At 40.4% G+C, this 14,970-nt stretch overlaps 1 protein-coding gene across 2 annotated transcripts in view; it reads right to left on the bottom strand.

The window, feature by feature from the left end:
• LOC120946924 (alpha-2-macroglobulin-like) overlaps positions 1–14,970 on the bottom strand; it is a 114,420-nt gene that overhangs the window by 15,432 nt on the left and 84,018 nt on the right. For both annotated transcript variants that reach the window (XM_040361747.1, XM_040361748.1), the window contains exons 27-33: positions 11,898–11,972; positions 11,369–11,531; positions 9,319–9,542; positions 5,985–6,200; positions 3,794–3,918; positions 1,290–1,380; positions 1,132–1,200 (exon numbers count right to left, since the gene is read on the bottom strand). In XM_040361747.1, coding sequence (XP_040217681.1) covers positions 1,132–1,200; positions 1,290–1,380; positions 3,794–3,918; positions 5,985–6,200; positions 9,319–9,542; positions 11,369–11,531; positions 11,898–11,972 — 963 coding nt within the window. The remainder of the gene's footprint in view (positions 1–1,131; positions 1,201–1,289; positions 1,381–3,793; positions 3,919–5,984; positions 6,201–9,318; positions 9,543–11,368; positions 11,532–11,897; positions 11,973–14,970) is intronic.

Genomic DNA, 14,970 nt, shown 5'->3' with positions numbered 1-14,970 from the left:
TTAATAGCTGTCCACAACCTTTTGACCATTTAATATATTTGATTGTCTTTTGCCCAAATTCTAATGCGCATACACACGGCTGTTTTTCGGATTCTAAAAAAAAAACTTTTTTTTTTAATGTCATTAAAAACGATCGTGTGTGGGCTCCAGAGCATTTTTCACGATCTAAAAAATGGGCATTAAAAATTTCCCAAATGCAATGTGTTGTCGTTTTTAAGGTTGTAAAAAATGGTTGTGTGTGTGGGCTTTAACGACGTGAAAAAACCATGCATGTTTAGAAGCAAGTTATGAGACGGGAGCGCTCGTTCTGGTAAAACTACCGTTCGTAATAGAGTAAGCACATTCATCACGCTGTAACAGACTGAAAAGCGCGAATCGTCTTTTACTAACACAAAATCAGGTAAAAGCAGCCCAAAGGGTGGCGCCATCCGCACGGAACTTCCCCTTTATAGTGCCATCGTACGTGTTGTAGGTCACCGCGCTTTGCTAGAGCATTTTTTTCACGATCGTGTGTAGGCAAGGCTGTTTTAATGATCGGGTTGAAAAAAACTTCGTTTTTTTCTAGACCCTTAATTACGTCATTTTTTAGAACCCGAAAAACGATCGTGTACGCGGCATAAGTCCCTCCAGCCTATCCAAACACAAGGACAAGAATGATCAGGTTGTCAGGAGATGACTGATTTTATGTACTTGGCACTTTTACAGCAAACTCCAAGTAAAATATCCATCTCCCCACCTAACCTGGCAGTATTAGGAGAGTACAGAGAATCAAACACAACGTACCCACCCACAATGTCATCATTGTTTTGATCAGTGTTCATCTTTTGATTTTCTTGGAAGCACATCTTGGAATAAAAATTCTGATTACTATAGGAATATGGGGTGGATAAGCCTGGGTTTTAGCTCTTCGTAAATCAAAAGCATGTTCAGTTAAGTTGCCTTGACGCTGTCATGCTATCAGTCCATATAGTCTACTGCTTTTTTATTTGCTTCATATGCAGACCATTGAACAATCATGGCAAATAGTTTTTCTCATACAAATTTTTGAGGCATCCAATACATTCTAGTGCCATAAAGTTCACTCATTCTTCCTTACCAATCATACCCTTATGAACCAGCTATAGAAATTACCTTTTCAAAGTAGACAACAACTTTGTTGGGATGGCTTTCTGTCTTCTGAATTATTCTGTTGTTTGACAGCTGAAAAAAAAAAAAAGCATATGAAAATGTCAATGTTATGTCATGGCAGGGCTGCCCACAAAACCCAGGCATAAAACCGGCATAATCACCTGTCTGACACTAGCCTTTACTGGAATGTACCCAGATGGCAGCTTTATTTCTACTATTGCCATGTTGGAGTTCACCCGACTGCCAGTGTAGCTGTAGGAAAAAAGGAAAAAAAATATTTTAAAGGAAATATTTGGTGATTTTTGTATACAATGTTATTGTGGTCAGGATTAAGGAAGCTTTATTTTATTTATTTATTGTTTTTTTTAAGGTGAATAAGAACTATTGCTCTCAGCTCCTTTTCACATATTTAAGCAAGTTGGCTCCAACCCAAGTTTTAATTGGATACAGTAAGTCTCAAGGCAGTCGGCTTCTGCGATGCTGTTTCTTTAAAGCGGAGTTCCACCTAAAAATGGAACTTCCGCTTAACCCACTCCTTGCCCCCTTACATGCCACCTTTGGCATGTAATTTTTTTTGGGGGGGTAGTGGGGGCTTCAGGAGAAGTGGGACTTCCTGTCCCACTTCCTCCTTCCGCCGAGGGGCTGCTAAGGCGATTAGCTTAATCGCCTTATTGCAGCCCCTCCCTGTAGGCGAGCGCCTGTCCAATCGGATGGCGCCGTGCTGCTCTCGCATGCGCAGTGCCGCTCGCGCATGCGCAGTGGGTGCCCGGCCGTGAAGCTGAAAGCTGTCACTGCCGGCCGGCAAGGGGGGGCGAGGAGCGGAGCCCCGGCCGGCGCGTCACTGGAACCGTGGAGCAGGTAAGTGTCTGTTTATTAAAAGCCAGCAGCTACACTTTTTGTAGCTGCTGACTTTTAATAAACTTAAAAAAAGGCTGGAACACCCCTTTAATTATCTCAAAGTGCAATGGGAAACAACTGTCATGTGTCAAATGTGCATTGTTAAACATATATATATATTTTTTAGATAAATATAAGTTACAATTATAATTTAACTTATTAATAATTTATTAAAAACATGCACACATTTAAATAGATCTATTAAACCACTATAGTTTCCCTTTACCAGAAATGGATTTCTACTTATGATTTTTTGCTGATGACAGATACAGTAAGATAAAGATTGGGCAGTGTACAATGTTTCAAGTAAGTTGTATTTATTTTTTAATTCCTTTATTTCATGTTTATTAATATGTATAATTTAAATAAGTATATAAAAAGTAAAATTTGATATTTTGTTGTATTATTAACTTTATAATAACTATGAAAAAATAGACGCATTGAATGAAACATTTATGGGTTCCCTTTCACAGAGCTGGACTTTTACTTATACTTGTTGTTGATGACAGATACAGCAGGATTGTGTCAGTTTTATTTTTCTGACCTGTCCTGGAAAAAAAAATTCAAGGGCAAATCAGACAATAAATATATCCTATGACAAAGTCCTATGAATCATGGTGCCTCTATAATTTCTGATTGTGTTCACAAATCACCCAGACAGATGAGCCCACTGCTGCATCCTCTTTCTTTCTACAAAGCTACAATGTTCTGATCAGTTGCGGAGAGGAGACTGAGGAAATGCTTTCTGTTCCCTGCAGCAGATTGGTAAAATCAATAATGATAAAATGTATTGCTTTTGAACACGCATACTGTTGCTGGACATTGTTAAGTCTAGAATTATCATGTAAAGTAAATGATCAACTTTAAGTTGTATCCACATATTGAGTCAAATTTTTAATTCTGCATGAGCAGTCACTGTGCTACCAATGGCTATTCCGGATTTTTTTTTTAGAAATCATTAACTTATTTTGCTGAATCTGTCTGCATGACCAACCTATGGAAGAGACTTCAGGGGATTGTGATCTGTGCATCACTAGGAATAAAATGCTGTCAGTGGATGTCAATGTTGAGATGCTCTTGGATGAATTCTAAATTATACAAAGTGTTATTCCCTGTACACACGATCGGACCTTTGTCCAACCAAATTCACATCAGAATTCCGATGGAATTTCTATCTGAGTAAAATAGAACATGTTCTCTATGTAAACTCCAATGGAATTCATCGGAATTTCTGATGGAATTACTCCGATGGGGCATATACACGGTTGGGATTTCTGATGGAAAAAGTCCAACTGACCTTTTCCATCGGAAATTCCGATCGTGTGTACGAGGCTTAAGAGATCATGTAGCCTTGAAAAATGGAACACAACTTTAATGGGTAGAGAAATGGAATTGGGGCTTACAGTAGCTACTGTACATGAGAATTTTTAATCTTTTGCATCTAGATCCTAAATCATTTTTAGCTTTAGATAGAGAAGGGAAAGATTAGCACCCATGCCAGTTTTTTATTACTGTGTGATTCCCTCTCTGTTTGTCCTGGTGACCATTGTCACCAAATCAAATAGTAATGGAAACCTAAAATGTTACAGTTGGCACCATAACAAGTAAGGATTATTCTTCCAATGAGGACACTTGTTCTGGTCTAAGAGGGGTAATTCTCTTCACTTTGTAGAAATTTCCTTTTACCTCCTTGTTGAGTATCCAAAATGAGAAGTGATGGAAATCTTTCCAACTGGGAGAACTGACCTGAGGGCTGGCAATTACTCACCTTACGTTGACCGAAATGCCAAAAGACTTGAAGGACTTGGGGCTACATATCTTCGGTACTGTAGTTACTGTGATGGTAAATGGCGCTTCACCTTCAGGAGGAGGTATGTTGTATTTCAGAGTACTCTATAAAATAATTTGGATTATTAATATTCATAATAAATACACATTTTGCAATAGATCAACAGCAAATAATTAGATGCTTTCTAACAATTTCAAATTTTCAAGCATATGTTTATTTGACCGCTATCGGATTTGGAGAGGGTTGCCTTCTGCCACATACACCCAGGTCCTGGTGTCCCTTCCTGGCATGTCTGTATGAATTGGGAGATTCTGGCAAGATGGCACCATGCTTTTCATGGCCATTCTCTATCTGACCTATAAATAGGATCTAGATGAGCTCAACTGAACTGTACAGCTTCCAGTTAGGAAAGGGGGGTTAGTGTAATAAGATGAGTAATAATCATTAACAACCAACTCCACACCTCCTCCAAAATATATTGATCACTCACAGTGGATTGTGTTATGTTTCATCAAAAGTTGAGTTACTCTTTAAAGGGGTTGTAAATGGGAGCTGCGGTGGCTCAACGCGATTGGCACTGCGCTGACAAGCCATTCACCTCTGCAGCTAGGGGTTCGGATCCCGGTCTCGGCTACATGTGAATTGAGTTTGGTGGTCTCAGCCCGGCTCCTGGTGGGTGTGCTATGCGAGGTAAGCCTGCGCTTAGTACGCCCACCCCCCTCCCACAAAAACCACCACACTTACACGCACTCGAAATTGGGTTAACATGCACGCACTTTGACCATGCGGTCTCTAAAAAGAGAGGCAAAGGACTAACGGGGCTGGTTGAGTGGGCTAAATCCTCTCACTCCCTTATAGGGAGTCCCTCTGCCCCGTTGGGCTTCAAAGCGGAGCAGGTAGGGCGGGCTGTGTCACACGGGGCATGGAGAAAGATGTCAGATTGCCTCTGGGGGAGGCCTGCCTACTCCCAACTCCTGAAGTCCAGCTCCTCTCTCTCGAGTACACGCACAAAATACACTTTAAAAAAAATAAAAATAAAAAAATAAAGGGGTTGTAAAGGTACAATTACTTCCTTTACCTTAGTGCAGTCCTCCTTCACTTACCTCATTCTTCGATTTTGCTTTTAAATGTCCTTACTTCTATAGACCAATATCACGGACTAGAACAATGCCTCACATTGATAGACAACTGGATAACGGAGAGCCATCTTAAACTTAATGGATCCAAACAGAACTTCTGCTTCAGGTAAACCGAAAGACAAACTCTGGGACGACATGGACGCCACCACCCATTCTGGGACAAACCATCACCCCAAGAACCAAAGTCAAAAGTCTAGGAGTCACCTTTGACTCTGACATGACTATGGACGCACAAATAGGATCAGTAGTCAGCAGATATCACCATCTTCTCCGCCTGCTACGAAGATTCATCCCCTTCATCCCGAAAGAGGATACAGCGGTAGTAGTTGGAACAATTATCAACTCCAGGGTCGACTATGCAAACTCCCTCTACCTCGGACTCCCCAAATACCAGATTTTTCTTCTACAAGTCGTCCAGAACACGGCAGCCAGACTGATAACGGGAAAAAAAACCTGGGAATCAATCACCAAGTCCCTGAGGACCCTTCATTGGTTAGCCGTAAACGATCGAGTCACATTCAAGGCCCTCACAAATGTATACAAGGAATTGCCCCTCAATATTTATGGGAGAAAATAAAATACTACAACCCCAATCGCGTTCTTCGATCAACCACCCAAAATCTACTTCAAATCCCCAAGTCAAAAGGAGAACGAAGATTCACAGTCCAAGGACCCCGGCTGTGGAACACGCTACCAACTAACATCCGAATGGAAGAAAATCATCAGGCCTTCAGAAAAAAAAACTCAAGACCCACCTCTTCTGAAGGATAAGGAATACCAAGCGCCTTGAGGCGATTCAGTTCGCATTTGTAGCGCTATACAAGTTATTCACTCACTCACTCAAATCCTTACTTCCTGTTCTTCTGTCTGTAACTCCACACAGTAATGCAAGGCTTTCTCCCCGGTGTGGAGGGTCGTGCTTGTGTTGACAACACTCGTTTATGGACAGTCATATACAACAGGCTCAAAATCTCTGTTCAACTCAAAATTTCAGTATCTGGGCTGGATATTTTGTGTGTGTGGGTACTAACCTGTATAAAAACACAGCCAGGTCCATTGATGGATACAGTGTAATCTCCAGGAATGTCAGGTAGCTGGACTTGTTGCAGAAGCAGACGGTTTGAGTCCTCTACATGGAGTTTGGCAACTGGAGCTTCGCCGAGGGTCACGGCTACGTCACGAGGACCATCATGTTGGTGAGCAAAGTAGCCATACAAGGCTAGGGCTTGAAGAGCAACTACTGTGTCCTGAGTACAATGGAGTATAAAATAACGATTAGGGTAATTGATACTTATCTCTGTTAATATTAAAGAGGCCATGTCGCTAGACCATTCATTTCAACCAAAATCTTCTCTTAAGGTTATACAGTATGTGCATTTAATGCATTATTTACATTAAAATCCTCCCTTATGTAGCCATCCAAAATCCCTGGGAGAACTGCATTGTGCCACCACCTTAAATGTGATGTCGGCAGCCCTAGAAGTGACATTCAATAGTTTTCTTTGCTGTCTGTAAAAGATTATGTATGGGGGTGAGATGCTGGGCCAGCACAGAGAGTAATTAGACACTCCCAGAAGTAAAGAGGGCCATGTCTGTAAGGAAGGATGGGACTGTGCTTAGGAATTGACTCTTCCTGGAGTAGTCAGGTTTGCAGGCAGATTCAAAGGCACATTGTATGTGAATAAAAAGTTGTTTATCAAAAGGATTAATGCTGCATGTAAGCATTTTAAAATACCAGAATTTGTGTGCTTTTACCTACATTTTCTTAAGTTGGTAAGAGGTTCTTTTTTTACATAGATTAGCCAATCTGACCCTAAGCTCTTCCATATGACTTTGTCTACTTATAAGGGAGCACTAACTAAGTGTATCTCTCAGTTTAAATTTGCTAAATACATTCCAGGTGTATCACAAAAAAAAACAAGAAAAAAGAAACAGAGAGCAAAGGTCGTTCTCTACAGCATGCTGGCAGGGGACAGGCCTTTTTGCTTTGTCTGTGGCAGCTTTATAAAGATAATGAACTGTAGGACATTGCATTTTATGTGTCTAGAATGTACTTGGCTAACTTAAAGTTACAATTCTATTGGGCTTTAAGACCTGGGGGTTTGATACTTAAATTTATGTTACTAGAGTCTGGTTATACAAACAGTATAATAGGTTGCAAGCAGTAGGACTGAAATACATCACAGGTGATATCATTTGCTGCTCAGTGATTGCAGTATTCTAGTCTGTATCTCCCCAAGGTAATACATAAAACCTGGCCTGTTAGTGTGCCCTGGGGACAGGGTTAATGACCACTGGTCTAAGGCTTTGTGCACACCGGTTTACTGTAAAACACTGTGTAACGGGAGGGCCCGTGGAACCCAGAAGCTCTTAGAAAGCATGAGCCAGAAAATAATGGACATTCAGAATATATCTTGGATTGCTTTAAAATGGGTCTGTAATTCACAATATATTCCAGGATATCTGTAAGGAACTATTACTGGTTGTTGATTCTGAACTCAACAGGTTAATTGAAAGATGTTAATTGAAATATGTCATCACCTCCAGCTACCTGGCTGCCTGTGTAATGTAAATTGAATCCAGACTAACTTCTAAGGATCTTTCATTGTGGCCTGTGCTAATTTACCCTTTATTGTGTGAAGGTCTATTGATGGTAATGTGTATTGTAAGTTAACAGACAGCCTAAAGGTCAGGTATATGAGTCATCAGCGGTAGTTAATTAGATCATGTAAATTAGGTCAGGAGCCGTAATCAGGATGTATTGAGGAGGATGTGTATTGGGGCTCATTAGGTAAACATTGTGTGATGTTGTGGGTGGAGTTGGCTCATTGTTCATTTGATTACTGCAGTATCCTAAAGTGTGTATATAAGAGCTGTATTTCTCAATAAAGGGTCTATTCCTGTTGAACCTCAAACAGAGCTGTGCATCTCATTATTGGGGTTTGTTTGCCTGACTGTGGAGTGTCGGTAGCCGCCTTGTGTTCGGGAATGGAATATCCTAAACGGCTTTAACCCCTGTCCCATTTGGGGTGCCGTTACACACTGTTTCTCCTGACAGGAGAAAATTAGCATTAAAAACTCACCTAAACTAGTCGAGCAAAGTTTAGCTGGTCAGAGCTTTGGTGTCTGGGTACTTATTTCATTGGCCAGAATTTTATTCTGGATATTGAAATGAATAAACGCTGAAGTGCTAAACATACCTAGAGTTTCGGCACATTTAGATGCGTTTAGCAGCGTTAAGTGTTTTTTTTTCTGCCAAAACCCTGCTGCTCCTGGAATCACTAATAATGTATTTTTTTCTTTCCTGCCACTAAATGCCACTAAAAGCCTATGTGTACATGGACACATAGGCTAACATGCAGGGGGGTTTAGAGGCAGGAAAAAAAAAAACCGACACCCCTAGGAGCAGCTGTAAAACATCCAGTGTGCATGAGGCCTAACATTCTAAAAGGAACTCTGCGGAACCACCATCTTTGAAAACCCAATGCACGCCTTCGTGACCACCATACCTGTGGCGTCTTCCTCATGTGTAGGGCAAGTTGATATTCAATCTGTGGGTGACTGTGTTGGCTCCCTCTTGTTCTTTTATCTTTCGATTACAAAATTGAAAGAGCCAGGTGGAAAAAAATGACCACAGGTCATTATTGCATTAGCTGGGAGTGAAACGTAACCCTTTTTAGATGAGGTTGGTTCATTTGTAACATGCTGTATGGGTTTTATTCCTAATATTTTAATGTGTATATAAATAATATATAAAAAAATATGTATATGTTTTTGGTGTTTTTTTATTTTATTTAGAGTTTCTCTAAATAGGATGTGCCACCCACAATTAGCATTTTTTAAATTTATGTCCTTTCATCATGCATTTTTATAATATAAATCCGGTCACTTACTATTTTACAATCGCCGCCGCTCCGCATAGTTATTCAAAAAAGATAGTTTATAAATCTATGTCCACACCGTTGTCATTTTGCTTGTGGGCATTGTGAAGCCTACAAGCACTTCCTGGAAGTCTTGGATGGGGAGTGATAATTGGGTAGCACACTGCATCCTGGGAAATGATGACGCACATTTCCCAGGAGCATTAGAGGGCGATGATGTCAGAATCCTATGTGATTCCAAAGGCAGATTTTGTGGGACCGCATAGCAACAGGCATTTCCAGATGAGTAAAAACATTTTTTTCTTTTTTTCATTTTTAGGTCTAATGAGCACAATAATGAAAAAAAATGTTTGGCAACTCCACTTTTAATTTAAACCTCAATACAACTCTATAACTGATCTATATATAGATGAGGTGCAGAAGGGACAAATAGTATAAATCGGTATAAAGAGAAGTAAGAGATGACATGTGATATGCCATATACCTGAGTAGATGAAAAACCACCTCTGGGATTCTGCTGCTTTATGATCCATGAGACCACCTTTGAAACGTGTGTCATATCCTCGCCATTGATCTTGGGTTTGGATAACATAGCCAGCAGGACATAGGAGGTCGTCTCTACTTCCAGAGATGAGGCTTTGCGGTAAGGGTCTCTTATAATTGCAGAGTCTTCTGAGGATTCTGGACGATACCAGTGGATCGTCCCATCTGGAATATTAGATTTTTGTTAATGTTGATCATATTGGCAATTGATCAAGATTTGATGGAGAAAACTTTCTTGGATCATATGGTTTTAACCTACTGAATATATTGGCTTAGAAATCAGAACATCAAGGCATACATTGACTTTAAATGACACTGAAAAGTACAGGAATCGCGCAAAAAAAAATTATTAGGTTACTCACCTGCTGGCGCTCAGCAGTTCCCATCCATAACCTCAAACCTCTTTAGGTGCGCCAATGAGCAATGAAACCCCAGAAAGTCTTTTCAGAAAAATCTAACACTTGGTAGTAGAGAGCTGGTGGTCAGCCACCCACAACCCCCCCCCCCCACACTTTCTGTACCTAGCAACTAGGTCTCCAAATTATGATGGGACACTATTCCTCTCACTGACACCAATGATGGGACACTATAGACATGTGCATTCGTTTTCGTCCAAATGCATTTTCAAGCAGAATTTGGGGGTATTTTTGTTATCGCTTTAACAAACGAAAACGAACACGCACAATCCGAAATCCGAAAGATCCGACATAAAAAAATGCTTTTATTTTCATTTTCGTTTCTTACAACAGTTCAGTATAGATAGGAGATTCGACATGACGCTGACAATAGTGATCTGTGTCTATCGAACCTGTGGTTGAATGTGCCTAACCTTAACTCTATTAGTCCAAGATTATTCTACATAGAGAGGAAAGATTCAACATTATAGAGACAGTGTTGGGGTGGACCATTCGACATGAACGACGAAGATTCGACGAAGCAGCGAAAAACATACAAATGTTAAATCTGTCATTGAAGGCTTATGGTGTCTGTCAAAAGTTCTAAGAAGATTCGTCAAGCAGCTAAACTGTATGATGCTCCAATCGTACATTTCCAGTAAAATGCTCCGCCAATAGGCTATAGAAGAATTCAAATGTTGGTTGACTAGTAATAATAATTTATAAATATAATTATTACTAGTGTCATACAACATTAGAATTCTTCTATAGCTTGTAGGCGGAACGTTCGACCAGAAATGTACGATTACGGCGTCGTACAGTTTAGCTGCTCTGTCGAATATTCTTAGAGAACATTCGACAGACACCATGAGCCTTCAATGACAGATTCGACCTTAATTAATTCGGATTTTCGGACGAATGCATTTTTTAACGAAACAAAATAAATAACAATTAATTTCGGGAGTAACTAAATATATTTATTTTTCGGACGAAAACGAAATTCTGAAACAAAATATTTCAGTGTGCCCATGTCTAGGACACTATTCCTGCCACTGACACAAATGATGGGGCATTATTTCTTCTAAAACCAACGATGCGTAATTATCTCTCCTCCTACTGACCATAGGCACTATGTGATTTTTTTTTTTACTCCCACTAACCACCAAGCCCCCTGAAGTCTGAAAAATAGTAAACTGGCCCTTTGTTTAAAAAGTTTGGAGACCCCTGGACTAGAACATTGAGATTCGTGGGGATAACTTTTGCCATGAAGCAAAGCATCATGACACTGACATGTGTCCAATCCTGTCCTGCTGCAGCTTAGAGGTGGTGTGATTGGGGGTCAACTGCCTATTTTTACCACCCCCCAATCACCAGTGTTGGCTAAGAATTAAGCATTTTGAATGGTACTGGTTCTGTAATCGTGTGTGTGTATATCTCAACCTATTAAATTCTAACTAAATTCTAACTGATGTTTTAAAGTAGGTTACAAACTGAAAAGCATTGGATTGGTTACCATATATGTATACAATACCAGTTGCCCATCTGAGTTAATCTAGCATGTAGGGCATACTTAGTTCTGAAACCACATGCTCATACCTTGTTTGATGGCCTTTCCATCAAGGTCATGAAGGAGTCGGGCACGAAGTTCCAGTTTTCCAGCAAGTGAGAAAGCATACGACATTAATGCTTCTGTGTAAAGGTCCATTTCATTACCTATAGCCCTCTCCAGGCACAACAAGGCACCGTTGACCACCAAGTGCTATGAAGACAGAGGTTTTTTTACAAAGTCATACAGTATATGTTCAAATAAATCTACCAATAACTAATTGTAAGGTTTGGCTAGATCTGTTCTACAAGCCATCAAGTGGACATTGGTGGATTGAAGTGGAACAGACACTTTCATAAATACTGGATTAGCACAAAGATTCTAGTGCTGAGTACGACTTCTTTTAAATATGTATTGATTGTACCATAACCAGTGTGTTTATTTCTCCTAATAAAAAGATTTTACATGCACATTTTGTTTTTAAATTAAGCTTGGTATTTGCAATTCACACAAACATTGCTAGCCAGTTATTATCATGTGGTAGTCTTTTACAATAGTTTTTTTTTTGTATACACATACCGTAACAGGCAACTTGATTTCCAACAGTGTGATGGTAATGTAGGCAGACAATGCTATTTCGTTATTCACTCCTCCCTGAAAAAAATAAAAATAATAATAATTATATACAGTGTGTGTATATGTGTGTGTGTGTGTACTGTGTGTATGTATATGTGTGTGTGTATATATACATACAGGGTTTGACAAATTTGCTTGGAATCTAGGAGCCAGCTAAAAAAGGAGCCAGAAAACGCGCCCGTCCCGCCGAGCTCCTTCGCAGAAGCGAACGCATACATGAGTAGCGCTTGCATATGTAAACGGTATTCAAACCACACATGTGAGGTATCGCTGCGATTGGTAGAGCGAGAGCAATAATTCTAGCCTTAGACCTCCTCTGTAACTCAAAACATGCAACCTGTAGAATTTTTTTAAACGTCGCTTGTTCTCTTTTCTTCTCGTCCAGTTCCTCAACAGTTTTCTCGATGAAAAACATACACACGACCGTTTTCCTCGGCAAAAAAGCTCTGCCACCAAGTTTCTTGATGGATTCTGTCAAGAAAAACTATCGTGTGTACGAGGCCTAAGTAAAAATGTCCAAATTGGGCCCAATTAGCCATTTTCCCTCCCTGGTGTCATGTGATTCGTTAGTTATACAAGGTCTCAGGTGTGAATGGGGAGCAGGTGTGTTAAATTTGGTGTTATTGCTCTCACTCTCTCATACTGGTCATTGGAAGTTCAACATGGAACCTCATGGCAAAGAACTCTGAGGATCTGAAAAAAATTATTGTTGCTCTAGATAAAGATGCAGGCTATAAGAAGATTGCCAAGACCCTGAAACTGATCTGCAGCACGGTGGCCAAAACCATTCAGCGGTTTAACAGGACAGGTTCCACTCAGAACAGTCCTTGGAATGGTCGACCAAAGAAGTTTAATGCACGTGCTCAGTGTCATATCCAGAGGTTGTCTTTGGGAAATAGACATATGAGTGCTGCCAGCATTGCTGCAGAGGTTGAAGGGGTCAGCTTGTCAGTGCTCAGACCATATGCTGCACACTGCATCAAATTGGTCTGTATGGCTGTCGTCCCAGAAGGAAGCCTCTTCTAAAGATGATGCACAAGAAAGCCTGCAAGCAGACAAAGGATATGGATTACTGGAACCATGTCCTTTGGTCTGATGAGACCAAGATAAACTTATTTGGTTCAGATGGTATCAAGCGTGTGTGGCGGCAACCAGGTGAGGAGTACAAAGACAAGTGTGTCTTGCCTACAGTCAAGAATGGAGTGTCATGGTTAGGGGCTGCATGAGTGCTGCTGGCACTGTGGAGCTCTGTTCATTGAGGGAACCATGAATGCCAACATGTACTGTGACATACTGAAGCAGATCATGATCCCCTCCCTTCAGAGACTGTGGGCAGTATTACAACATAAAGACCCCAAACAGAACTCCAAGACAACCACTGCCTTTCTAAAGAAGCTGAGGGTAAAGGTGATGGACTGAAAAAAGAAAAAATGTATCTCGCGCCAAATGTTGGTGACAGTGGACCATTAACAGCTTCTATCACTGGATATTATTTCCCCGGATGTTCGTGGCAATTGTTGTGGATCTTGCAGTACACTACAGTTCAATGGACTCATATTAGCAGCACATGAATTCATTTAATCTGTTATTGTGATTACTTATGGAATATTGCCATTATATTCATTTATTTTCACCTAATGACCACTAATTATCAAGTGTAACTATTAGGCACTTGTCACGTTGGGGTCTAGATGCTAATGTATTTTTTTGTGTTATTTAGGTTTCTTAGGTAGGCTAGTGCTTCACTTGCTATTTTTTTTATATATTCATTTATTTTCTATTATAGTTATTATTTTTATTGAATACCTATTAGCGCACTCACCAGTTTTTTGAAAGGTGGTGGACTGGCCAAGTATGTTTTCAGATCTAAACCCTATTGAGCATCTGTGGGGCATTCTCAAATGGAAGGTGGAGGAGCGCAAGGTCTTTAACATCCACTAGCTCTGTGATGTCATCATGGAGGAGTGGAAGAGGACTCCAGTGGTAACCTGTGAAGCTCTGGTAAACTCCATGCCCAAGAGGGTTAAGACAATGCTGGAAAATAATGGTGGCCACACACAATATTGACACTTTGGGCCCAATTTGGACTTTTTCACTTACACTGTTATACAAGCTGTACACTCACTACTTTACATTGTAGCAAAGTGTCATTTCTTCAGTGTTGTCACATGAAAATATATAATAAAATATTTACAAAATTGGAGGTGTACTCACTTTTGTGAGATACTGTGTGTGCATGCATGTACAGTGCCTTGCAAAAGTATTCACCCTCTTGGGTTTTTACCTATTTTGTTACATTACAGCCTTTAGTTCAATGTTTTTTTTAATCTGAATTATATGTGATGGATCAGAACACAATAGTCTAAGTTGGTGAAGTAAAATTTGAAAAATATATACATAAATCTTTTTTTCAGAAATAAGAACTCATAATTGGCATGTGCGTATGTATTCACGCCCTTTCTTATGAAGCCCATGCTCTGGTGCAACCAATTACCTTCAGAAGTCACATAATTCGTGAAATGATGTCCACATGATCTGAGGCCGCGTACACACGGTCGTTCCAAACCGATGAAAATGGTCCGACGGGCCATTTCCATCGGTTCACCGCTGAAGTAACCTGATGGTCTGATGTGCGTACACACTATCGTTCCAAAAACCGATCGGGTCAGAACGCGGTGATGTCAAACACACGACATGCTGAATAAAATGAAGTCCAATGCTTTCAAGCATGCGTGGACTTGATTCTGAGCATGCGCGGGTTTTGAACCGATGCTTTCTGTACTAACCATCGGTTTGGACCGATCTGGCAGCGGGCCATCGGTTCGATTTTAAATGATGTTTTAAAATTTTGGACCAAAAGACAACAGACCGATGGGCTATACACACGGTCGGTTTGGACCGATGAAACTGAACCTCGGTCCATTCTCATCGGTTTTGTCCGACCGTGTGTACGTGGCCTGAGAGTCACATGATCTGTCATTACATATACACACCTTTTTGAAAGGCTCCAGAGGCT

Source organism: Rana temporaria, chromosome 8 (assembly GCF_905171775.1).
Source record: "Rana temporaria chromosome 8, aRanTem1.1, whole genome shotgun sequence".
Taxonomy (NCBI): Eukaryota; Metazoa; Chordata; class Amphibia; order Anura; family Ranidae; genus Rana; species Rana temporaria.
Note: the sequence above shows the minus strand (reverse complement) of the source record. Positions and strands in the feature narration are given on the sequence as shown.